Raw genomic sequence first — 27875 nt, forward strand, 5'->3', positions numbered from 1 at the left:
TAAACAGATTCTCAACATAATGACTTCCTTAATACGTATTTGATTATTACAGTATGTACTTATTTACAGTATTGTGCCTTTTTATTCTTTATGAATAATACTTGCATTATAATGCACTGTATGGCTGTTTCTATTACAGGTGACTGAGACCTGGACCTTAAGTTTTGGTACCTTTATGGTATACTTTCCTTTGGTCCTAGCGATGTTTATTTTCAACTGTTTTGGTGATGCGACGCCACAGTATGTTGCCCACTCAAGAGGAGAGGTTAGTTATTATTTACTACATTCATATATTTTTTTTTTTTTCTTTAACAAGTCGGCCGTCTCCCACCGAGGCAGGGTGACCCAAAAAGAAAATCCCCAAAATGAAAATACTTTCATCATCATTCAACACTTTCACCTCACTCACACATAATCACTGTTTTTGCAGAGGTGCTCAGAACACAACAGTTTAGAAGCATATACGTATAAAGATACACAACATATCCCTCCAAACTGCTAATATCTCGAACCCTCCTTTAGAGTGCAGGCATTGTACTTCTCATTTCCAGGACTCAAGTCTGGCTATATAAAAGTAACCGGTTTCCCTGAATCCCTTCACTAAATATTACCCTGCTCACACTCCAACAGATCGTCATGTCCCAAATACCATTCGTCTCCATTCACTCCTATCGAACACGCTCATGCACGCCTGCTGGAAGTCCAAGTCCCTCGCCCACAAAACCTCCCTTACCCCTTCCTTCCAACCTTTTCGAGGACGACCCCTACCCCGCCTTCCTTCTCCTACAGATTTAAATGCTCTCCATGTTATTCTACTTTGATCCATTCTCTGTAAATGACCAAACCACCTTAACAACCCCTCTTTAGCCCTCTGACTAATACTTTTATTAACTCCACACCTTCTCCTAATTTCCACACTCCGAATTTTCTGCATAATATTTACACCACACATTGCCCTTAGACAGGACATCTCCACTGCCTCCAACCGCCTCCTCGCTGCTGCATTCACAACCCAAGCTTCACACCCATATAAGAGTGTTGGTACTACTATACTTTCATACTTTCCCTTCTTTGCCTTCATAGATAATGTTTTTTGTCTCCGCATATACAGTGGACCCCTGGTTAACGATATTTTTTCATTCCAGAAGTATGTTCAGGGGCCATTACTGACCGAATTTGTTCCCATAAGGAATATTGTGAAGTAGGTTAGTCCATTTCAGACCCCCAAACATACACGTACAAACGCACTTACATAAATACACTTACATAATAGGTCGCATTGGGAGGTGATCGTTAAGCGGGGGTTCACTGTACCTCAATGCACCACTCACCTTTTTTCCCTCATTAATTCTATGATTAACCTCATCCTTCATAAATCCATCTGCCGACACGTCAACTCCCAAGTACAGTGGACTCCCGCTTAACGATCTCCTCCCAATGCGACCAATTATGTAAGTGTATTTATGTAAGTGCGTTTGTACGTGTATGTTTGTGGGTCTGAAATGGACTAATCTACTTCACAATATTCCTTATGGGAACAAATTCAGTCAGTACTGGCACCTAAACATACTTCTGGAATGAAAAAATATCGTTAACCGGGGGTCCACTGTATCTGAAAACATTCACTTCTTCCATACTCCTCCTCCCCAATTTAATATCCAATTTTTCTTTATCTAAATCATTTGATACCCTCATCACCTTACTCTTTTCTATGTTCACTTTCAACTTTCTACCTTTACACATGCTCCCAATCTCATCCACTAACCTTTGCAATTTTTTTTTAAAATCAACCATAAGCAGAGTATCATCAGCAAAAAGCAACTGTGTCAATTCCCATTTTGTATTTAATTCCCCATAATTTAATCCCACCCCTTTCCTGAACACCCTAGCATTTACTTCTTTTACAACCCCATCTATAAATATATTAAACAACTTTGGTGATATTTCACATCTCTGTCTAAGACCTACTTTTACTGGGAAGTAGTCTCCCTCTCTTCTGCACACCCTAACCTGAGCCTCACTATCCTCATAAAAACTCTTTACAGCAATTAGTAACTTACCACCTATTCCATGTACTTGCAACATCTGCCACATTGCTCCCCTATCCACTCTATCATATACCTTTTCTAAATCCATAAATGCGATAAAAACTCCTCTACCTTCATCTAAATACTGTTCACATATATGCTTCAATGTAAACACTTGATCTACACATCCTCTACCCACTCTGAAACCTCTTTGCTCATCTGCAATCCTGGTATACTCAGTAAACTTTTTATTATTATTATTATCACACTGGGCGATTCCCACCAAGGCAGGGTGGCCCGAAAAAGAAAAACTTTCACCATCATTCACTCCATCACTGTCTTGCCAGAAGGGTGCTTTACACTACAGTTTTTAAACTGCAACATTAACACCCCTCCTTCAGAGTGCAGGCACTGTACTTCCCATCTCCAGGACTCAAGTCCAGCCTGCCGGTTTCCCTGTACCCCTTCATAAATGTTACTTTGCTCACACTCCAACAGCACGTCAAGTATTAAAAACCATTTGTCTCCATTCACTCCTATCAAACACGCTCACACATGCCTGCTGGAAGTCCATGCCCCTCGCACACAAAACCTCCTTTACTCCCTCCCTCCAACCTTTCCTAGGCCGACCCCTACCCCGCCTTCCTTCCACTACAGACTGATACACTCTTGAAGTCATTCTCTCTACATGTCTGAACCACCTCAACAACCCTTCCTCAGCCCTCTGGACAACAGTTTTGGTAATCCCGCACCTCCTCCTAACTTCCAAACTACGAATTCTCTGCATTATATTCACACCACACATTGCCCTCAGACATGACATCTCCACTGCCTCCAGCCTTCTCCTCGCTGCAACATTCATCACCCATGCTTCACACCCATATAAGAGCGTTGGTAAAACTATACTCTCATACATTCCCCTCTTTGCCTCCAAGGACAAATTTCTTTGTCTCCACAGACTCCTAAGTGCACCACTCACCCTTTTCCCCTCATCAATTCTATGATTCACCTCATCTTTCATAGACCCATCCGCTGACACGTCCACTCCCAAATATCTGAATACATTCACCTCCTCCATACTTTCTCCCTCCAATCTGATATCCAATCTTTCATCACCTAATCTTTTTGTTATCCTCATAACCTTACTCATTCCTGTATTCACTTTTAATTTTCTTCTTTTGCATACCCTACCAAATTCATCCACCAATCTCTGCAACTTCTCTTCAGAATCTCCCAAGAGCACAGTGTCATCAGCAAAGAGCAACTGTGACATCTCCCACTTTATGTGTGATTCTTTATCTTTTAACTCCACACCTCTTGCCAAAACCCTCGCATTTACTTCTCTTACAACCCCATCTATAAATATATTAAACAACCACGGTGACATCACACATCCTTGTCTAAGGCCTACTTTTACTGGGAAATAATTTCCCTCTTGCCTACATACTCTAACTTGAGCCTCACTATCCTCGTAAAAACTGTTCACTGCTTTCAGTAACCTACCTCCTACACCATACACCTGCAACATCTGCCACATTGTCCCCCTATCCACCCTGTCATAAGCCTTTTCCAAATCCATAAATGCCACAAAGACCTCTTTAGCCTTATCTAAATACTGTTCACTTATGTGTTTCACTGTAAACACCTGGTCCACACACCCCCTACCTTTCCTAAAGCCTCCTTGTTCATCTGCTATCCTATTCTCCTCTCCGTCTTACTCTTAATTCTTTCGATAATAACTCTACCATACACTTTACCAGGTATACTCAGGAAACTTATTCCTCTATAATTTTTACAGTCTCTTTTGTCCCCCTTCCCTTTATATAAAGGGACTAAACATGCTCTCTTCCAATCCCTAGGTACCTTCCCCTCTTTCATACATTTATTAAACAAAAATACTAACCACTCCAACACTATATGCCCACCCCCATCCCCTCGCTTTTAACATTTCTGTCATGATCCCATCAGTTCCAGTTGCTTTACCCCCTTTCATTCTACATAATGCCTCACGCACCTCCCCCACACTCGCATCCTGTTCTTCTTCACTCCTAAAAGATGGTATACCTCCCTGGCCAGTGCATGAAGTTACCACTTCCCTTTCTTTGTTGACATTTAAAAGTTCCTCAAAATATTCTCGCCATCTACCCAAAACCTCCATCTCCCCATCTACTAACTCCCCTACTCTGTTTTTAACTGACAAATCCATTCGTTCTCTAGACTTTCTTAACTTGTTTTACTCACTCCAAAATTTTTTCTTATTTTCATTAAAATTCCTTGACAGTGCCTCTCCCACTCTATCATCTGCTCTCCTTTTGCACTCTCTCACCACTCTCTTCACCTTGCTTTTACTCTCCATATACTCTACTCTTCTTATAACACTTCTGCTTTGTAAAAACCTCTCATAAGCTAACTTTTTCTCTTTTATCACACCCTTTACTTCATCATTCCACCAATTACTCCTCTTTCCTCCTGCCCCCACCCTCCTATAACCACAAACTTCTGCCCCACATTCTAATATTGCATTTTTAAACTATTCCAACCCCCCCACTACTCATACTTGCACCAGCCCACCTTTCTGCCAATAGTTGCTTATATCTCACCTGAACTTTCTCCTCCCTTAGTCTATACACTTTCACCTCCTTCTTGCTTGTTGTTGCCATTTTCCTCTTTTCACATCTCCCTCTTACTTTAACTGTAGCTACAACTAAATAATGATCCGATATATCAGTTGCCTCTCTGTAAACGTGTACATTCTGGAGCCTACCCATCAATCTTTTATCCATCAATTCATAATCTAACAAACTACAGGAAGGCCCCGCTTTACGGCGTTTCACTTTACGGCGTTCCGCTAATACGGACATTTCAAATTATGACCAAAACTCACTATACGGCTCCCCCCACCTGACTTTCTAATACGGTCACCGTGCCCCACCCTGTTTGTTTACATTCTCCATGAGCTCAGTAAGCACTAAGTCTCTCCATTTTGTCTGGAAACTCCAAAATTTCAAATGTTTTTAAAAGTTATTTCATATTTTATATATACTCTGATAATTATACTTATGTATACCTGTACCTAAATAAACTTACATACATCAAGTCATTTAAATGTCGTATATTACGTTAATATACACATTTTCATTAATCCATCCATGATATTTTTTTCAAAATTATATAATAAACACGATGCATAACATATAAATAAGATAAATACACCCCACAGTAGAATAAATAAACATAAATGTGAGCTGTGTAGCAGACGACTTCCACAAGTGGTGATAATAACAATACTGAGTCTCATTAAATGTCGTATATTACGTTAATATACACATTTTCATTAATCCAGCCATGATATTTTTTTCAAAATTATATAATAAACACGATACATAACATAAAAAGATGATAAATACACCCCACAATAGAATAAATAAACATAAATATAAGATGTGGGAGCCTGGTTTGTTTACTCTGTGCCTGGCCTGTCACCTCTCATGTATTCATTCTTTCTCTCTCTCATTTATTCGTTTTATCTCATTTACTTACTCCTGACCCTACATTAAGACTACAAATATTTTAAGGTAAGTAATGAGTGAACTGTATATACATTTTATCGCTCTGGGATGCTTAAATATCATAGAATAGTATGTGTGGGTGGGGTGGCCTGGTGAAATAGCCTGCCTATTACAATACATACCACACTTGATTTCTTACAATAAATACTACTTGTCTCACCCTAGATTAAGACTATAAATATTTTAAGGTAAGTAATGAGTGCACTATGTGTGTATTGTACCTTTTTATTGTTTTTTGATGCCTGGTTCTATTGCTAACTTAATATATGTTAGTGTAAACTTGTTATCTAGTGTTTGTATGCATTTATAAGTGGAAAAAAAGGGTGTTCCACTTTACGGCGATTTCCGCTTTACGGCGCTAGCCTGGAACCTAACCCGCCGTATAAGTGGGGCCTTCCTGTACTTTGATTACATGCTATATCATTCCTTGTATATTTATATATCCTGTTCTTCATAAAATATGTATTACTTATTACCAAACCTCTTTCTACATATAGCTCAATTAAAGGCTCCCTGTTTTCATTTACCTCTGGCACCCCAAATTTACCTACTACTCCCTCCACATTTTTGCCTACTTTAGCATTGAAATCCCCAACCACCATTACTCTCACACTTGGTTCAAAACTCCCCATGCGTTCACTTAACATTTCCCAACATCTCACTCCTCTACACTTCTCTCTTCTCCAGGTGCATATACACTTATTATAACCCACTTTTCACATCCAACCTTTATTTTACTCCATATAATCCTTGAATTAATACATTTGTAGTCCCTCTTTTCCTGCCATAACTTATCCTTCCTTATCCAACCTTTATTTTACTCCACATAATCCTTGAATTAATACATTTGTAGTCTCTCTTTTCCTGCCATAACTTATCCTTCAACATTATTGCTACTCCTTCTTTAGCTCTAACTCTATTTGAAACCCCTGACTTAATCCCATTTATTCCTCTCCACTGAAACTCTCCCACCCCCTTCAGCTTTGTTTCACTTAAAGCCAGGACATCCAGCTTCTTCTCATTCATAACATCCACAATCATCTCTTTCTTATCATTTGCACAACATCCACGCACATTCAGACTTCCCACTTCGACAATTTTCTTCTTCTTATTCTTTTTAGTAATTATTACAGGAAAAGGGGTTACTAGCCCATTGTTCCCGGCATTTTAGTTGACTTTTACAACCCTTATTATTTTACGAACCTTTATTATTTGCGGAGAATAGATTCCTGTGGATCTTGTAATAATGAAAGATCTGTTGTTGTTCTTTTCTTAAATGCTGAAGCTCTTTATTTTGTGTTAAATTTGTTGTAAAAATTAAACTCAAGTCCTAAACCAAGTCCTAAACAATATAAGCTGGGAAGATAGCCTAAGCAACACAGACCCCAATTTATGCCTAGAACAGATTAACTCTGTGGCACTCGATGTATGCTCAAGGCTTATTTCCTTTAAGAAATAGGACGAGTAGATGTAAAATAGAAAGAGACAGGCGCTCCCTTTACAGGCAACGGAAAAGAATAACAGAGCGGCTAAAAGAGGCCAGTATATCTGAAATGCGTAGGGAGACACTGGTCAGAGAAAAAGCAAACATCGAACTAAAGCTAAAGGAATCATATAGGTGTCAGGAATTGCGGGAAGAACTAAAAGCCATACAAGAAATCGAAAGAAACCCAAAATATTTCTTTTCTTACGCCAAATCAAAATCAAGAACAACATCCAGTATTGGGCCCCTACTTAAACAAGATAGGTCCTTTACAGATGACAGCAAGGAAATGAGTGAGCTACTAAAATCCCAATATGACAGTTTTTAGCAAGCCGCTAACCAGACTGAGAGTCGAAGATGTAAATTAATTTTTTATGAGAGAGCCACAGAATTTGGTAAACACAAGCCTATCTGATGTTATCCTGACACCAAATGACTTCGAACAGGCGATAAATGACCTGCCCATGCACTCTGCCCCAGGGCCAGACTCGTGGAACTCCGTGTTCATCAAGAACTGCAAGAAGCCCCTATCACATGCTTTTACCATCCTATGGAGAGGGAGCATGGACACGGGGGTCATCCCACAGTTACTAAAAACAACAGACATAACCCCAGTCCACAGGGGCAGTACAGCAACAGCAAAGGACTACGGACTGATAGCACTAACATCCCATATCATAAAAACCTTTGAAAAGGTTCTAAGAAGCAAGATCGCCACCCATCTAGATACCCATCAGTTACACAACCCAGGGCAACATGGGTTTAGAACAGGTTGCTCCTGTCTGTCCCAACTACTAGATCACTATGACAAGGTCCTAGATGCACTAGAAGACAAAAAGAATGAAGATATAATATATAGAGACTTTGCAAAAGCCTTCGACAAGTGTGACTATGGCGTAATAGCGCACAAAATGCATGCTAAAGGAATAACAGGAAAAGTTGGTAGATGGATCTGTAATTTCCTCACAAACAGAACACAGAGTAGTAGTCAACAGAGTAAAGTCTGAAGCGGCTACAGTGAAAAGCTCTGTTCCACAAGGCACAGTACTCGCTCCCATCTTGTTTCTCATCCTCATATCTGACAGACAAGGATGTCAGCCACAGCACCATGTCTTCCTTTGCAGATGACGCCTGAATCTGCATGACAGTGTCTTCCATTGCAGACACTGCAAGACTCCAGGCAGACATCAACCAAATCTTTCAGTGGGCTGCAGAAAACAATGTGAAGTTCAACGATGAGAAATTTCAATTGCTTCGATATGGTAAACATGAGGAAATTAAAACTTCATCAGAGTACAAAACAAATTCCGGCCACAAAATAGAGCAAAAGACCAACGTCAAAGACCTGGGAGTGATCATGTCGGAGGATCTCACCTTCAAGGACCTTAACATTGTATCAATCGCATCTGCTAGAAAAATGACAGGATGGATAGTGAGAACCTTCAAAACTAGGGAGGCCAAGCCCATGATGACACTCTTCAGGTCACTTATCCTATCTAGGCTGGAATATTGCTGCACACTAACAGCACCTTTCAAGTCAAGTGAAATTGCTGACCTAGAAAATGCACAGAGAACCTTCATGGCGTGCATAACTGAGATAAAACACCTCAATTACTGGGAGCACTTGAAGTTCCTCAACCTGTACTCCTTGGAATGCAGGCGGGAGAGGTACATGATTACAGTGGACTCCCAGCATATGATGGCATCGCATTATGTTAAATCCGGCATACGATACATTTTAATGCAAAAAATTTTGCCTCGCCTCACGTTAAAAAACTCGCCTCATGCGATTCGTTTGGGACGCGTCCCACGTGTAGCCTCAGCGCCAGTGTTCACAAGCCAGCCAGTGCAGTCGCATCTATGCATACATTCGGTACATTTCACATTATCTCAGTGTTTTTAGCGCTTGTAACTACAAAATAAGTCACAATGGACCCCAAGAAGGCTTCTAGTGCCATCCCTGTGGTAAAAAGGGTGAGAATTAGTATGGAATTGAAAAAAGAAATTAAGGAAATGTGTGCAAAGTGACTTGAAGTGCAAACCTTTTTGGATAAAAATCACCCTCACACAGCTGTTGCAAGTCGTGCTGGTGACTATTACAGTGACAACGTTGTGAACCACTTTAGACAAATCATAAAGGAACAAGAGGTACAGAGTTCTATGGACAGATATGTTGTGCGACAGAGGTCCAGTGACTCAAGCTGGTCTTAGTGGCATTAAAAGAAGAAGGGAAGTAACCCCAGAAAAGGACTTGATACCTCAAGTCCTAATGGAAGGGGATTTCCCTTCTAAACAATAAGTTCAACACTCTCCCCTCCTCCCATCCCATCAATCATCACCAGATTTTCATTAAAGGTAAGTGTCATGTATTCTATTGTTAGAAGAGTACTACTAACTGTGCATGTCTTCTTCAGTTTGTGTGCATTAAACTTAATATTTCATGTGGTAAAAATTTTTTTTTTTCATACTTTTGGGTGTCTTGCACGGATTAATTTGATTTCCATTATTTCTTATGGGGAAAATTAATTCGCCTTACGATAATTTTGGCATAAGATGAGCTCTCAGGGACGGATTAATATCGTATGTCGGGGGTCCACTGTATATACACCTGGAAAATCCTAGAGGGACTAGTACTGAACTTGCACACAAAAATCACTCACAACGAAAGAAAAAGACTCGGCAGAAGATGCAACGTCCCCCCGATAAAAAGCAGGGGTGTCACTAGCACGTTAAGAGACAATACAGTAAGTGTCAGGGGCCCGAGACTGTTCAACTGCCTCCCAGCATACATAAGGGGGATTGCCAATAGACCCCTGGCTGTCTTCAAGCCAGGGGTCTATAGACAAGCACCTAAAGTCGGTACCTGACCAGCCAGGCTGTGGCTCGTACGTTGGATTGCATGCAGCCAGCAGTAACAGCCTGGTTGATCAGGCTCTGATCCACCATGAGGCCTGGTCACAGACTGGGCCGCGGGGGCGTTGACCCCCAGAACTCTCTTCAGGTAAACTCCAGGTAATACACACATACTGATGAGTTGGTGAGACCATTGCTGTATCAGTAAATCATATCTAGACCAATATAAACATTAGTGATAGAACAACTGATTATCTCACATTTCTGATTGCAAACATTTCTTAATTACTAATAAAAACGTATAATGTAGTTACGATTTAACCTCATAAAGGAATTTAGTTTTAAGTTGTGATGAAAAATTTGAGATACAACATGCGAATGATGGTCGGCATGCTTGGGTGGGCCTCAGGCCTGAGACAGGACAAGATATGTGGGAGGCATAGGGGGCAGGGGTAGTGAGGGAGGGTTGAAGGGAGGAAGGCAGGCAGAGGAGGGAGGGAGATTGTAAGTGTACCAGAACCAGACATGGGTGGCAGGAGACTGCAACAACAAAAAGTGTCAATATTGAATGTTAAGTCTACAATTCTTCACCAGTCTGGCTGCCCTGCCCTGCCCTTCCCTACCCTGCCCTGCCTTGCAATGCCTTGCCTGCCTTCCCCTGCCTACCTTACCTACCTTACCCTGGCCTTCTTTGCCTGCCAATGCCAGGTCTACCCTGCCCTTTCCTTCCCTGCCTATCCATGCCTGCCCTGCCCTGCATGTTTATCTCTGCCTTACCCTACCTGCCCAACCCTGTCATGCCCTGCCTCCTCTGCCTGCACTACCTTATTCTACCTACCCTGCCTACTTTGCCTGTATTGCCTGCCTGTCCTGGCCTACCCTGCTCTGCCAGATCTTCCTGCCCTGGCCTGCACTGTCTGCTGTGGTCTGCTTGCCCTGCATCAGGACATGAGCCAGAACTTTCCCCATCTCTGGAGGCAGAATTTAACTTTGTTGCAGTTAAATTCCTCCCAACCAACACTTCCAACTCCTCAAGCCCAAGGTACAGTAAAAGTTGCACATCCAGGCTCTTGGAACAAATTGCCATAAAACCATGCATTTTGGGGTTTGAGTTACCATAATTTTAATGTACGTCTTCTGGACTGGCTTGATATCGTAACTCAAAGGACCATTGTACTGCAGGAAATTAGTGCAAACTGCTACAACTTTTATAGAAAGAACAAATTATTAGGATTATTTTTAAAGTTATCATAATACAAAATTTGTACTGTACTCATAGTTTATGCAGTGACTGTTGAATAGGTATTATTAAATACCAGATGTTATTAATTAAGGTCTTGAACTCCCCATGTTCTACATTACTTTTTCATCCTCCCAATATTATTTTTTTTTTCAACAGAGGCCATGTCCAGAGTCTGGTGCATCATTCCTCAGTCGAATAACGTTCTCCTGGATGGATAGCTTATTTTGGAGGGGTTATAAGACACCACTTCAGGAAACTGATGTTTGGGATTTATCTTATGAAAATTCTTCCCGCACAGTAGTTTCAGCTTGGGACAAAAATTGGAGAAAAACCACTTCAAAATCTTACAAGTAAGGACTTACTGTTGCAGTTTTAAGCTCACTTGAAGGCTGCTTAAAATGTTCTGTACAACTTGGGGCTTTCATATGAATGTGTATAACATATTGAGACAAAATGTGAAGAGAAAAACTGTTATTCATGGAGGCAAAGAAGGGAATGTATGAGAGTATAGTGGTATTGTACCAACACTTTTATGTGAGTGTGAAACATGGGTTGTAAATGCTGCAGTGAGGAGGCAGCTGGAGGCAGTGGAGATGTCCTGTCTAAGGGTAGTGTGTGGTGTAAATACATATTATGTAGAGAATTTGTAGTGTGGAAATTAGGAGGTGTGGAGATACTAAAAGTATTAGTCAGAGGGCTGAAGAGGGGCTGTTGAGGTGGTTTGGTTATTTAGAGAGAATGGAACAAAGCAGAATGACTTCGAGAGGCTATAAATCTGTAGGGGAAGGAAGACGAGGTAGGGGTCATCCCCACCCGAAAAGGTTGGAGGGAGAGAGGTAAAGGAGGTTTTCTGGGTGAGGGGCTTGGGCTTCCAGCAAGCGTGCATGAGCGTGTTAGGAGTGAATGGAGACGAATAGTTTTTGGGACTTGACGAGCTGTAGGAGGGTGAGCAGGGTAATATTTTGTGAAGGGATACATGGAAACTGGTTAGCCGGACTTGAGTCCTGGAAATGGGAAGCACAATGCCTGCTCTTTAAAGGAGGGGTTTGGGATTTTGCCAGTTTGGAGGAACATCTAAACTGTTGTAGCTGAGTGCCTCTGCAAAAACAGTGATTATGTGTGACTGATGGTGAAAGTGTTGAATGATGATGAAGGTTTTTTCTTTCTTTTTGGGTTTTTCTTTCTTTTTGGGTCACCCTGCCTCGGTGGAAAATGGCCAACGCATTAAAAATGATTTCTTTGCTTGATATTCCCACCACAAATTACACTTCTTTTTCTTTTTTCTTTTTCTTATTCTTTCTTCTCTTTCGTCTTTGTCTTCTTCATCATCTATGCAAAACTTCATATTTTGGGGGTAGGATTTCAGTTTTTGTTCATTTAGTCGTGTGAGAAAAGCATTGGTAGGTAATACTGTATAGTTATATTGCATTATACAGATTGACCATCACTAATCTGGCATCATCAAGACCTGTAGGGTGCTGGATTAGTGATTTTGCCAGATTAGAGTGGTTAGGTTAGAATACACTTAACAGCTAACTACCTCAGGCTACCTTTAAAATACTCCATAAATCAGTACAAGTTGGTTAACCCTTTCATTGTTACGACCCCTGCTCGCAGACTTGCTCCCAGTGTTGAAGATTTAAAAAAAAAAAAATTTTTTATCTTATGAAATGATAGAGAATCTTTTTCCGAAGGTAATGAAACCAAAAGTACGAAATTTGGTGGAAAACTTAGGAATTATGCTCTCGCAAAGTTAGTGGTCTTGGCAATATTTATGCATTGCCGATTTTGCCCACCTACGGCCCATTTTTGGCCAATTCCATTGTTCCAGTCAACTAAACTCATAGCTAGTATTTTGCTAGTATTCCTTCTACCTGTCAGTTGAGTACAAGAAACCACCCATTTATCTTCTTCAAGTACTCGATAAAGTGATCAGAAATTGATAATTTGGCCAATTTTACACAAATTTCAAGGGATGCCAGTTTAAAAAAATTGAAGATTTACTGTTAGGCAAACTACTGTATTATTGTAATAATTGTGTAAATAATGTCAACCCATTCATGATTGCATATTAGACCGGCCAGTTGGACACGTGATGTGATTTGTTTGCTCTTGAGCATCTGCAAAAATCGAACATTTCCACTACTTTGAGCTCATTTTCAAGGTACTTTCCATCCTGAAATCAATCAAATTTATCTTTATGTAATTTATCTTCCATTCTATCAATTGAAACCAAAAAACCAAGACTACAACCGTAAGAACCACACGAAAATACACTGCAAATTCATAAAAGCAAATTGGAATGGCATACCTATGTTTGCAAATGACATCAACAGTGTTTATGCAGCAAGTGGCAGCAGGTTGGTGAGGAGACCTGGAAAATTTGAAATTACGCTAGCCAAAATTAGTGCTGGATTAGTGATGGGACCGAATTAGTGACTGCAGGATCAGTGATGGCTGACCTGTATATATACCCCACTTTAACATTTCTGATGCGACACCATTTATTTATTTATTTATTTATTTATTTATTTATTAACAATTTGAGCATACATACAGAGGTGCCATTGAATGTTTTATCAAATACAAGCAAAAATTGAGATGATGTGATCAGTTTTTAGTAAGCAGCTGGCTCTGAATGTTCTATATACACATCTACTCTCACAGAAGAGTGTGATTACACAAATTCAGCAAGTATTAAGTATATTGTACAAGAAAACAGAGAAAATGTTTGCATATTGTACCTTCAGTTCTAGTGGATTAGCAGAATAACACTGCAGTGTCAACAAATAGCTGGAAACTAACTAGGCTAGTAGGGCACATTCTTGAAGCATGTGCAGGCTCCTGGTAAAATAATTTTCTTGACAAAGTCTACATTCTCCCAATTTCTCTGTTTTAATATGATGCACAGTCATCATAATATTACCTGAAGTTTACCTGGAGTGGGTTTCAAGGGTCAATGCCCCCGTGGTTCGGTCTGAAACCAGGCCTCGTGGTGAATCAGGGTCTGATCAACCAGGCTGTTACTGCTGGCCGCACACAAACTGACGTACGAGCCACAGCCCGGTTGGTCAGGTACACAGTGGTATCAATTCACTCTTTCTAATTATTTATATATTCAAACAATACAATTTCTTTATAACACTAGACATACTGAAAACAGCTCTCTTATAAAGTTGCTCTGTATAGTGTGATTTTTGTAAATGCTATGTACAGTGCATACTGTTTTATGTTTTTTGTCTTAAATATTTTACATGCTATCAGGAAGTTCTGGAACAACTTTGGGTAAGTATGAATGAAGTGACCAAAGTTCATCCATACAGTGAGTAAAAGTTGTCATTGATAAACCCTCAAAATGCACTGAGTCACTCATTTCAGAAACTGGACGAAGTCTGGCGGTTGTAGAATTGTCCATTAGTGTGATTTTATCATGACAAAACCATCTTTTCTCTATCCACCATAATTGTCAGTACCTGCTACCTGCTCTCCACTATTGGGCTATTATAACAAGGGTTTGCTGTACAGCATTGTCATTAGTTGCTAACTAGTATATCTGTTTTCTATAAAAATAAAAAATCGATGAGCTCACTCACTAAGAGCAAAAATATTTTAAAATAAGCAATGTGTGTACTGTGTATGCATTTTGTAGGTCTAGTTCTATTGCTCACTTAATATATGATAGTGTAAACATGTTATGAGGCTTTTATATGCATTTGACACTTTACAGTGATTTTCACTTTACATCAAAAGCCCAGAAATTAACCTGCTGTATGAGCAGGGACCTCCTGTATATTGTTCTGTAATGCATTTAGTTTTGCAATCATGGGGTTAATGTATTATTTATGGACAAGGTCCATTATATAGATATTAGAGTGAGCTAGTAGCAGTTCTGGAGATGTTTCACATGGGTGATGACTGTGGCAGTGAGGAGAAGGCTGGAGGCAGTGGAGATGTCATGTCTGAGGGCAATGTGTGGTGTGAATATAATGCAGAGAATTCGTAGTTTGGAAGTTAGGAGGAGGTGCGGGATTGCCAAAACTGAGACACCTTCCTCAGTCCAGAGGGCTGAGGAAGGGTTGTTGAGGTGGTTCGAACATATAGAGAGAATGGAACGAAACAGAATAACTTCGAGAGTGCATAAATCTGTAGTGGAGGGAAGGCGGGGTAGGGGTCGGCCTTGGAAAGGTTGGAGGGAAGGGATACAGGAGGTTTTGTGTGTGAGGGGCTTGAACTTCCAGCAAGGATGCACGAGCGTATTTGATAGGAGTGAATGGAGACAAATGGTTTTTAACCCTTTGAGGGTCGACAGGCCCTCTCCGAGACTTGTTTTCAGGGTCGGCCAAATTTAAAAAAAAAAAATATTATGTTTTCTTATGAAAAGATAGAGAATCTTTTCCTGTTCATAATGACATCAAAAGTATGAAATTTGGTGGAAAACTTAGGGAATTATGCTCTTGTGAAGTTACCGGTCTCGGCGATGTTTACGCATTGGCGATTTTGCCCAATTTGAGCCCTATTTTTGGCCAATTCCTGTGTACTAGTCGACAAAAATCATAACTATTTCTCTAGAACTCCATTTTTTCTATTGAATGAGTACAAGAAACCACCCATTTACTGATTTCAACTATACAATACAGTGGTCAGAATTTAGCAATTTTGCCAATTTCACACAAATTTCAAAAGATGCCAATTTCCAAATAGGGTCCAGAATAAACAAGAAAGACATTCCTGGCACTAAAGTAACATTTCCTCTGTTTGTTAGTCACATCCCCAGGCCCCTCTTATATTTCTTTGGCTTTCCACTTTCAATTTTTATTCTTACAAAAAATCGAAGATTTACTGTTATGCAGACTACTGCATTAGTGTAAGAATGGTATAAATAATATCAGCACACTTGTGAAAGAATATTAGACTCACCAGTTGACGTGTATTGGATGCTTGGCATGATTTGTTTACTTTTGAACTTTGGTAAAAATCGAACATTTCTGCTACTTTGAACTCAATTTCAAGGTACTTTTCATTGTAAAACCAGTCAAAATCATCTCAATTTCTGTAATATGTCTTCCATTCTATAAAATGAGACCAAGAAAACTAGAATACAATAATAAATACCATACGAAAATACAGTGCAAAGTCGCTGTTTTATTCCAAAGACACGGTGAAAGTTTTTTTTTCTCATTATGCACTGTGTGCTGCAGGATTTTTTTTATACTGCACACACTGACCACATAGACCCATTCTTTCATATGTATGCCTCCCAGCTTTCTCCCACTAGATTTGAGGGTGCTAGAATTTAGGCGTACTAGTACGTCAAAAACCCTGGGTCGTAAGCCGTACTAGTACGGCCGAAACCCTCAAAGGGTTAATACTTGATGTGCTGTTGGAGTGTGAGCAAAGTAACATTTATGAAGGTATTCAGGGAAACTGGCAGGCCCTACTTGAGTCCTGGAGATGGGAAGTACAGTGTCTGCACTCTGAAGGAGGGGTGTTAATATTGCAGTTTTATAAACTCTAGTGTAAAGTACCTCTCTGGCAAGACAGTGATGGAGTGAATGATGATGGAAGTTTCTTTTTTGTGCCACCCTGCTTTGGTGGGAATTGGCTGATGTGTTAATAAAAAAAAATAATGATATCAGTACAGTAGTTACCTTAGATGAACTGGTGCTTTATTATAAATATAAGAATAATGATAATTTCTACCTAATTGAGTTGTATTCTTAATAGAGCAATACAGTATTACTAATCATAGAAAGCCTTTTAGATTTTCAGTTATGTTAGCAGTGAAAGTCATAGTACAGTAAACATCATTTTAATTATTTTACTATTTTACTTATGGCCTGGATCAACTTATAATAAGACAGTTAGTTTAGTTTAATACATTTATTATGCACCCCATACCCATCCTGTGGGCGGTAGTCAAAAGATTACAGAGGTACATAATGGGTCCTGGGACTGGGCCCCAAAATTTTGATAGCTGAGTAAGTTACAAAGGTAAAGAACTCCAGGTAGATCTAGTCACAATCATGACTAGTTACAAAAGTATTTACAGATTACAGAGGTACATAATGGGTCCATGGACTGGGCACCAAAGTTTTGATAGCTGAACAAGGTACAAAGGTAATGAATGATTGAGAAAGAGGTATAATTTACACTCAAATAATCAGATTCTTACTTAACCCCAGGTATATGATGGAGTGAATTTTCAAGACTTACAGATGGGAATAAATAAAGTTTTCAGTGTATCAGCAGTCAACACTTAGTGTTGTATCCAGTAAGGAAATATTATTCTAATTTTTTTTTTCAACGAACCAGCTGTATCCCACCGAGGCAGTGACCTAAAAAGAAAAACATCAATTTTTCTTTTTAAATTTAGTAATTTATACAGAAGGGGTTACCAGCCCCTGCTCCCAGCATTTTAGTCACCTTTTACAACATGCGTGGCTTACAGAGGCAAAATTCTTTTCTTCCCCAAGGAGATGATGTTTATACCTGTTTATAAATTGTGCATCACTGCATCATCAAAGTTAAATTGTAAGGATACTGGTAATAATGTTCATAAATAAATTGAGTTGGTCTCTATCAAGATATATAAATCTGCTTCCCTCTATTTGCACACTCAAGGTTAAAATATACTGTGACTATATATATATATATATTATGCATTGGTTTATTTGATAAACTTCTACAGTGGAACCCCGAATATTGGCTGCTATGTATATCGGCCGGTTTGTATTTAGGCTAGATTTTGGGCTGAAATTTTGCTCTGTATTTCGGCCAGTGCCTTGTAAATTGTCCATATCAATACGTGTCAGCTTGCCTCCTGCCAGGACGCCATGCGTAGGTGAATCAGTCTCTCTGTGTCTCTTGGTGAATGAGCATATATTCCACGCATTCATCCAAACATTTCTATAAAATCTATGGTTTTTGTGCTTCTTTATTAAGTGCAATTGTGAAATAAGCCACCATGGGCCCAAAGAAAGTTCAGAGTGCCAGCCCTTTGATAAAGAAAGACTATTGAAAAATGAGAGTGGTGTTTGAGTGCTAGAACTTGCCAGGATGTATGGGAAATCCAAATCAACAATCACTTCCACCCTGGCAAAGAAAGTATAAATCAAGACTAATGTTGCAAAAGGGAGTGGAGCAGGCATGCAGGGAGCATAGGGAGGCAAGGAGCATAGCAGAGTATGGCAGGGAGTGTAGCAGGGAAACAGGGAGTGTAGCATGGAGAGAGTGTAGCAGACAGGGAGGGAAGTAATGCCAGAGGGCTTTGATACCTGAAGTCCTTATGGAGGGGGATTCCCCTTCTAAACAATAATCAGTCCTCCCTCTCTCTTCCTCCCAGTCTTCCATGAGCCAACAAGAGTCTTCAATAAACATATGTAATACTGTAGTATTTTATATGTTCATTTATTTAGATATTTTATTTAGTTCTCATTGTTTTGTGTATGTAGAACTATAATTAATCTTTATAAAATGTATTTTTTTATTATTTTTGGGTGTCTGGAATGGGTTAATTGTATTTACATTAATTCTTATGGGAAATATTGCTTCGAATTTAGGATGTTTTGAATTTAGGCTGACCTTCTGGAATGGATTACGGCCGATATTCGGGGTTCCACTGTATATTGTGATGGTGGCCTTCATCTGTGGGCAATATTCACAAATTGCTCTTCCCTCCCTCCCTTCTGCCATTTCCTTACCCACCACTCATCTTCCCTATGCTCCTTCCTACCCTTGTTTCTATCAACATTAACAATGTGAGTAAGATCTTATTTTTTTTTTAAACACAGGCAGTCTCCCAGTGAGGTAGTATTCTTCTTTCAGCAAACCGGCCGTATCCCACCGAAGCAGGGTGGCCCAAAAAGAAAAACAAATTTTTTTCTTTTTAACTTTAGTAATGTATACAGGAGAAGGGGTTACTAGCCCCTTGCTCCCAGCATTTCAGTCACCTCTTACGACACTCATGGCTTACGGAGGAAGAATTCTGTTCCACTTCCCCATGGAGATAAGAGGAAATAAACAAGAACAGGAACTAATAAGAAAATAGAAGAAAACCCAGAAGGGTGTGTATATATATGCTTGTACATCCAAGTGTAGTGTGACCTAAGCACAAGTAGAAATAGCAATATGTACCTGAAATCTTGATATTTATGAAGCAGAAAAGAGACACCAGCAATCCCACCATCATGTAAAACAGTTACAGGCTTCCGTTTTACTCACTTGGCAGGATGGTAGTACCTCCCTGGGCGGTTCCTGTCTAACAACCTACTGCCCAAATGAGGTAGTATTACCCCAGGAAAAAGGAAAGACTTTTACCATCTCTCATTCAATTTATCATGCCAGAAGCTTGCTAATATCACAGTTCATTTGACCCTCTAAAGTGCAACATCCTTGCCCCTTCCCTTTGAAGTTCAAGCACTGTACTTCCCACTTTGAGGACTTGAATCTGGCTAACCAGTTTCCTTTGAATCCCTTCATAAATGTTACCTTGCTTGCACTCCAGCAGCACATCATTCCCCAAAAACTACTTGCCTCCACTCCAAACTAATGTGCTCATACAACTGTAGGATGTTCAAGCCCCTAGCTTGCCAAACCACCTTTATTCCTTTCCTCCACCTCATCCTGGGATGACATTTACCCCTCCTTCCCACAACCCAAGATTTATTTATTCTTCTGGTCATTATATTTTACTCCATCTCCAAATGCCCACACCAAGATCTTCTCCACCCTCTGAATTAAAATTTTAGTAACCCCATACCTTCTAATCTCCATGCTTCTAATTCTCTGCATAATACTCACTCCACACATGAATATTGTAGTCTATATTTATAAAAGCATTCTGATAATTAATTTCAAAGCAGTGTTAATGAACTGAGAGTTCCATAGGCTGTAACAATGCTTAAACCCATCTATAAGAACAATGTGTTGAAAGCTGGAGGTATTGTTTCATTATTATGATTACTTTTTCATATTTTTTTTGAAGTGGCTTGCTCTCATGAAATAAGGAATATTATTCTGGGCATATATATTTTGTAAAAAAGCTTGTCTTATGACTTCTGCTTCTCAGGAAGAGTAAAAACACAACAAAATAGATATTGCTAATTGTACCAGCTTTTGGAAATATACTGGAATCAGTTGACAATTCTTGCTGTTAAAGGTGTCTAGTAGATTTTGCATAGTTATTAGGTACAAGTATCCCTTTCTCAGCAGCAGGGATTCCAGGTCCTCATGGTACTGTATTTATATGATTGTTAGTTGCAACTGTGCCTTAAATTTTTTGATCATATGGACCTTTGCAAATACTACAAATGTCTTCCCACTTAAGATAATGCACAATATGATTTATTCTTATTTGTAATTTACTAGTAGTTTTTAACTTTTTGTACTGATGTGGAAAGATGGGCAACTGCTGTACAAAGTTAGCATATACATATTATACAGTAGTTATGTAGCTGGGTATGTCATGATATTATTGGTGCTACTGCATAATGCAGCCACAGGATTAAAAACAAGGCATGATACACAAATACCCACACATAAGAGGATAAAACTTATGATGACATTTCATTCCAACTTGGACAGTTAACTAGTCACAGTTGTGACTAGTTAATTGTACAAGTCTGACAGAAATGTTGTAAGTTCTATTTTCCACTTGCAGGTATTCCTGTATTGTTCCAGTCATGGTATTGTGCCATTTCATTCTTTACAAAGTTTGAATTATTTCCATCAAAAGATCTAATAACTATCAAAGAACTGCATTTTATATGTATATCATAGGAAAAGACGAATTCCTTGAAATGTCAGAGGTTCATTTTAGTTAAATTGTGTTACATTATTTATGACTGTATTGTTCAAAGATATTTTAATAGATTTGTTTTATTGGAAAATCAAATACAGTATTAAAATAGTAAATGAGTGGTAGAGTACTGAGCTAGCATATGTTACTGATCATACCACAGGCGGGGTTAGAGCCCGCGATCAGAGAGTCTCAAAACTCCAGAACGTCGCGTTAACCACTGGGCCAGCTAGTCATGTTGACGGCTTTGAGGGGGACTTGAGCTAGAGTTCATCACGGCCACGCTAGCTGGAGATTCGTCTGTAAAAACTTGCATTTGTGGTCACGGTGGTGCCTATGCTAACTTTCCTATGGTGTATAAATATGCCTAGTTGGATGAATCTTATTGTAGCTAGCTGGCCCAGTGGCCAACGCGATGGTCTGGAGTTTTGAGACTCTGATCATGGGTTCTAACCTCGCCTGTGGTATGGTTTGTTTGCAGTCAAGTTATTGCAATTTTGTGAGTCAGGTATGTTACTGTATCCACAGGAGGGGTGAGTCGCACACTTCTGCCACTTGCAGCAACAATGCTACTTATGTTGAACTCACTGGCATTGCATCCAACAACCAGTACTACCTGTCTATTCTGCCTACTATGGTGCGCATGTTTGCTCCCTCATTCCTCATGGGTGCCTTGCTCAAGTTCATCCATGATGTACTACAGTTCCTGAGCCCTCAGATTCTTGGGTGAGTTTGATATATTCTCTCTTAGTATTTTTTCTTTCTTTTCTTTAACACTTTTTCCAAAGCTGAAGGCCAAGATTCGTAATATTGACAGTACCCTCTTGGCTGACACCTTCTCTTACACTACTACAAGTATCTATATCCAAACTGAGTGAGAGAGTGAACACAAATAAGCACACAAGAAAACATTAAAGTGAATTTGTAAAGCTTTCAGAGTGATCTAAAGTTAAGAGCTTTGAGAACCAAACTAGTGTTTGTGGTACTGGTCAGCTCTGTCTGGAAAGAGATCAGGATATACAAGAAGACTGTCACTATCCTTGGGCTCAGGCTACTACCAAGAAAAAATGCCGCTACTATTCAGTGACACTACTTGCTGCATAAGTCATTCCAATTTCTTTTCCTCCATTTATTGTTATAACCTGTTCACTTTTAGCCCTAGCTATGGTTTCAACGAATAAAAGAAATGTGTCTTGTTGTGTAAAGCACATACACTGTACATTGTCATTAAAATTTAAGGTGGCTTTGAAGCCACTGTCTGCAGCCATGAACTCAGCTCACTCAGATAAGCTGTGACTGGTAAATTTGGGCCTCATATGAGAGAATAGGTCTGTATGGTAAGTGTGCACTCTATAAAAAAATTCCTGCAGCATGCAGTGCATAATGTGAAAAAAAGACAACTGTGCTTTTGGTGCAAAACAGCGACTTTGCAGTGTATTTTCGTATGGTTTTGTATGATTGTATACCTGTTTTTTTTTTTGTCTCGTATAGGAGCGACCTGGAGATGTGACTAATGAATAGAGAAAATGTTATTTTAGTGCTAGGAATGTCTGCATTGTTTCTTCTGGACACTATTTTGAAATTAGCATCTCTTGACATTTGTGTGAAATTGGCCAAATTACCGATTTCTGGGCAGTTGAAATAGATAAATGAGCAGTTTCTTGTACTCAGTCGACAAAATAAAAGGAATGCTAGCGAAATATCTATGAGTTTGGTAGACTGGAAAAATGGAATGGGCCAAAAATGGGGTGTAAAATGAGTGAAATCGCCAGTACGTAAATATCGCCGTTGGGTTAAGTGTATTCTAACCCAACCACTCTGTAATCCAGCAAAAATCACTAATTCGGCACCCTACAGGTCCCGATGATGCCGAATTAGTGATGGTCAACCTGTACTAAGTACCTCCATCTTGTCATTTATTTCTTGATATTTCATTCAGCTTCTTAATGTTGTTTGTAATTTATTACTTCTTCCATAAGTAATAGATACATTGAATGTTAGGTGTGGGTTTAGGTACTTTTTGCGGTAAAGTATATGTTGTGTACACAAAATGTGTATCTGAGCCTGTATTGCATGAAGACTAAGAAGGAGTTTTTTATTTCAGCTTATTAATAAAGTTTTCTGAAAGTAAAGAGGATCAAGAACCCATGTGGCATGGATACCTGTATGCTCTTCTGTTGCTGTTGTGTGCACAACTGCAATCTCTTATTCTTGGTCAGTATTTTATGAAGATGATGCTAGTGGGGCTACAAATACGAACTGGAGTTATCTCTGCAGTTTATCGTAAGGTGAGAAGATGACTACTAACTTCTACCACTAATTACTACTACTACTAATTACTACTACTGGTTACTACTACTACTGATTACTACTACTAATTACTACTACTACTACTACTAATTACTACTACTACTACTAATTACTACTACTACTACTACTAATTACTACTACTACTAATTACTACTACTACTAATTACTACTACTACTAATTACTACTACTACTAATTACTACTACTACTAATTACTACTACTACTAATTACTACTACTACTAATTACTACTACTACTAATTACTACTACTACTAATCACTACTACTACTAATTACTACTACTACTACTACTAATTACTACTACTACTAATTACTACTACTACTAATTACTACTACTACTAATTACTACTACTAATTACTACTACTACTACTAATTACTACTACTAATTACTACTACTACTACTAATTACTACTACTAATTACTACTACTAATTACTACTACTACTACTAATTACTACTACTACTACTAATTACTACTACTACTAATTACTACTACTACTACTAATTACTACTACTACTAATAATTACTACTACTAATTACTACTAATTACTACTACTACTACTAATTACTACTACTACTAATTACTACTACTACTAATTACTACTACTACTAATTACTACTACTACTAATTACTACTACTACTACTACTAATTACTACTACTACTAATTACTACTACTACTAATTACTACTACTACTAATTACTACTACTGCTAATTGCTACTTCTAATTACTACTACTTCTAATTACTACTACTTCTAATTACTACTACTTCTAATTACTACTACTACTAACAACTACTACTACTACTACTAACTACCACTTCTAACTACTACTGCTGAGGCAGAGTGACCCAAAAAGAAACACTTTCGCCATCATTCACACACAATCACCGCAACATTCACAACCCATGCTTCACACCCATATAAGAGTGTTCGTGCCTCTATACTTTCATACATTCCCTTCTTTGCCTTCATGGATAATGTTGTCTCCACAAATACCTCAATGTACCACCCACCTTATTTTCCTTCGTTCGTCAATTCTATGGTAAACCTCGTCCTTCATAAACTCATCTGCTGACAAATCTACTCCCAGATATCTGAACACATTCACTTTTTCCATATTCCCTCCCTCCAGTATGATATCTAATTTTTCCTTCCCTAAATTGTTTGATATTCTCATCCCCTTACTCTTATTACATCTTTCTTTCTTTCAACACACCGGTCGTATCCCACCAAGGCGTGGTGGCCCAAAAGGAAAGACAAAAGTTTCTTCTTTTACATTTAGTAATATTTACAGAAGGGATTACTTGCCCATTGCTCCCGGCATTTTAATCACCTCTTACAACACGCATGGCTTATGGAGGAAGAATTCTGTTCCACTTTCCCATGGAGGTAAGAGGAAATAAACAAGAACAAGAACTAGAAAGAAAATAGAAGAAAACCCAGAGGGGTGTGTATATATGTGCTTGTACATGTATGTGTAGTGTGACCTAAGTGTAAGTAGAAGTAGCAAGACGTACCTAAAATCTTGCATGTGTATGAGACAGAAAAAAAAAGACACCAGCAATCCTACCATCATGTAAAACAATTACAGGCTTCCGTTTTACACTCACTTGGCAGGACGCCAGTACCTCCCTGGGCGGTTGCTGTCTACCAACCTACTACCTAGACTCTTATTACATATTATTATTATTATTATTATTATTATTATTATTATTATTATTACATGTATTATTATTCTTTCAACAAACTGGCCGTATCCCACTGAAGCAGGATGGCCCAAAAAGAAAAACAAAAGTTTCTCTTTTTTAACTTAGTAATGTACACAGGAGAAGGGGTTACTAGCCCCTTGCTCTCAGCAGTTTAGTTGCCTCTTATGACACTCATGGCTTATGGAGGAAGACATCTGTTCCACTTCCCCATGAAGTGAAGAGGAAATAAACAAGAACAAGAACTAGAAAGAAAATAGCAGAAAACCCAGAGGGGTGTGTATATATATATATGTTTGTACATGTATGTGTAGTGTGACCTAAGTGTAAGTAGAAGTAGCAAGACATACCTTAAATCTTGCATGTTTATGAGACAGAAAAAAGACACCAGCAATCCAACCATTATGTAAAACAATTACTGTACAGGCTTTCGTTTTACACTCACTTGGCAGGACTGTAGTACTTCCCTGGGCAGTTGCTGTCTACCAACCTACTGCCTAGGATTATTATTATTATTATTATTATTATTATTATTATTTAAAAAAATAATAATATTATTTAAAAAAAATAATAATAATAAGAATAATAATAAGAATAATCTTAGATAGTAGGTTGGTAGACAGCAACTGCCCAGGGAAGTACTACAGTCCTGCCAAGCGAGTGTAAAACGAAAGCCTGTACAGTAATTATTTTACCTAATGGTTGGATTGCTGGTGTCTTTTTTCTGTCTCATAAACATGCATTATTATTATTATTATTATTATTATTTTTTTAACAAGTCGGCCATCTCCCACCAAGGCAGGGTGACCCAAAGAGAAAGAAAATCCCCAAAAAGAAAATACTTTCATAATCATTCAACACTTTCACCGCACTCACACAATCACTGTTTTTGCAGAGGTGCCCAGAATACAACAGTTTAGAAGTATATACATATAAAAATACACAATATATCTCTCCAAACTGCCAATATCCCAAACCCCTCCTTTAGAGTGCAGGCATTGTACTTCCCATTTCCAGGACTCGAGTCCAGTTATATAAAAATAACTGGTTTCCCTGAATCCCTTCACTAAATATTACCCTGCTCACACTCCAGCAGATCGTCAGGTCCCAAATACCATTCGTCTCCATTCACTCCTATCTAACACGCTCACGCACACTTGCTGGAAGTCCAAGCCCCTCGCCCACAAAACCTCCTTTACACCCTCCAACCTTTTTGAGGACGACCCCTACCCCGCCTTCCTTCCCCTACAGATTTATATGCTCTCCATGTCATTCTACTTTGATCCATTCTCTCTAAATGACCAAACCACCTCAACAACCCTTCTTCAGCCCTCTGACTAATACTTTTATTAACTCGACACCTTCTCCTAATTCCCACACTCCGAATTTTCTGCATAATATTTACACCACACATTGCCCTTAGACAGGACATCTCCACTGCCTCCAACTGCCTCCTCGCTGCTGCATTTACAACCCAAGCTTCACACCCATATAAGAGTGTTGGTATTACTTTACTTTCATACATTCCCTTCTCAGAAACGAATATGCACAGATAAGAAGGGAGGCCCAGCGTCAATATGAAAACGACATAGCAGCAAAAGCCAAATCTGACCCAAAGCTGTTATACAGCCACATCAGGAAGAAAACAACCATCAAGGACCAGGTAATCAGGCTAAGGAAGGAAGGAGGAGAGACAACAAGAAATGACCGTGAAGTATGTGAGGAACTCAACAAGAGATTCAAAGAAGTGTTCACAGAGGAGACAGAAGGGGCTCCAGAAAGACGGAGAGGTGGGGTACACCACCATGTGCTGGACACAGTACACACAACCGAGGAAGAAGTGAAGAGGCTTCTGAGTGAGCTAGATACCTCAAAGGCAATGGGGCCAGATAACATCTCTCCATGGGTCCTGAGAGAGGGAGCAGAGGCGCTATGTGTACCCCTAACAACAATATTCAATACATCTATCGAAACAGGGAGATTGCCTGAGGCATGGAAGACAGCAAATGTGGTCCCAATCTTTAAAAAAGGAGACAGACATGAAGCACTAAACTACAGACCAGTGTCACTGACATGTATAGCATGCAAAATCATGGAAAAGATTGTCAGGAGAAGAATGGTGGAACATCTAGAAAGGAATGATCTCATCACCAGCAGACAACATGGTTTCAGAGATGGGAAATCCTGTGTCACAAACCTACTGGAGTTCTATGACATGGTGACAGCAGTAAGACAAGAGAGAGAGGGGTGGGTGGATTGCATTTTCTTGGACTGCAAGAAGGCGTTTGACACAGTACCACACAAGAGATTAGTGCAAAAACTGGAGGACCAAGCAGGGATAACAGGGAAGGCACTGCAATGGATCAGGGAATACTTGTCAGGAAGACAGCAGCGAGTAATGGTACGTGGCGAGGTGTCAGAGTGGGCACCTGTGACCAGCGGGGTCCCACAGGGGTCAGTCCTAGGACCAGTGCTGTTTCTGGTATTTGTGAACGACATGAAGGAAGGAATAAACTCCGAGGTGTCCCTGTTTGCAGATGACGTGAAGTTGATGAGAAGAGTTCAGTCGGTCGAAGACCAGGCAGAACTACAAAGGGATCTGGATAGGCTGCAGAACTGGTCCAGCAACTGGCTCCTGGAGTTCAATCCCACCAAGTGCAAAGTCATGAGGATTGGGGAAGGGCAAAGAAGACCGCAGACGGAGTACAGTCTAGGGGGCCAGAGACTACAAACATCACTCAAGGAAAAAGATCTTGGGGTGAGTATAACACCAGGCACATCTCCTGAAGCGCACATCAACCAAATAACTGCTGCAGCATATGGGCGCCTAGCAAACCTCAGAACAGCATTCCGACATCTTAATAA

The 27875-nt window shown here is 39.4% G+C and overlaps 1 protein-coding gene across 6 annotated transcripts in view; it reads left to right on the plus strand.

Moving 5' to 3' along the window:
* LOC128687898 (multidrug resistance-associated protein 1) overlaps positions 1–27875 on the plus strand; it is a 196140-nt gene that overhangs the window by 32580 nt on the left and 135685 nt on the right. For 3 of the 6 annotated variants that reach the window (XM_070083532.1, XM_070083534.1, XM_070083530.1), the window contains 5 exons: positions 140–265; positions 11332–11525; positions 14440–14460; positions 21500–21697; positions 23076–23259. In XM_070083532.1, the coding sequence (XP_069939633.1) occupies positions 140–265; positions 11332–11525; positions 14440–14460; positions 21500–21697; positions 23076–23259 (723 nt within the window). Of the gene's footprint in view, positions 1–139; positions 266–10839; positions 10975–11331; positions 11526–14439; positions 14461–21499; positions 21698–23075; positions 23260–27875 lie in introns of those variants that run through there. The other 3 variants (XM_053775476.2, XM_070083531.1, XM_070083533.1) reach the window with 3 other exon arrangements.

This window comes from Cherax quadricarinatus, chromosome 10 (genome assembly GCF_038502225.1).
Source record: "Cherax quadricarinatus isolate ZL_2023a chromosome 10, ASM3850222v1, whole genome shotgun sequence".
Classification (NCBI taxonomy): Eukaryota; Metazoa; Arthropoda; class Malacostraca; order Decapoda; family Parastacidae; genus Cherax; species Cherax quadricarinatus.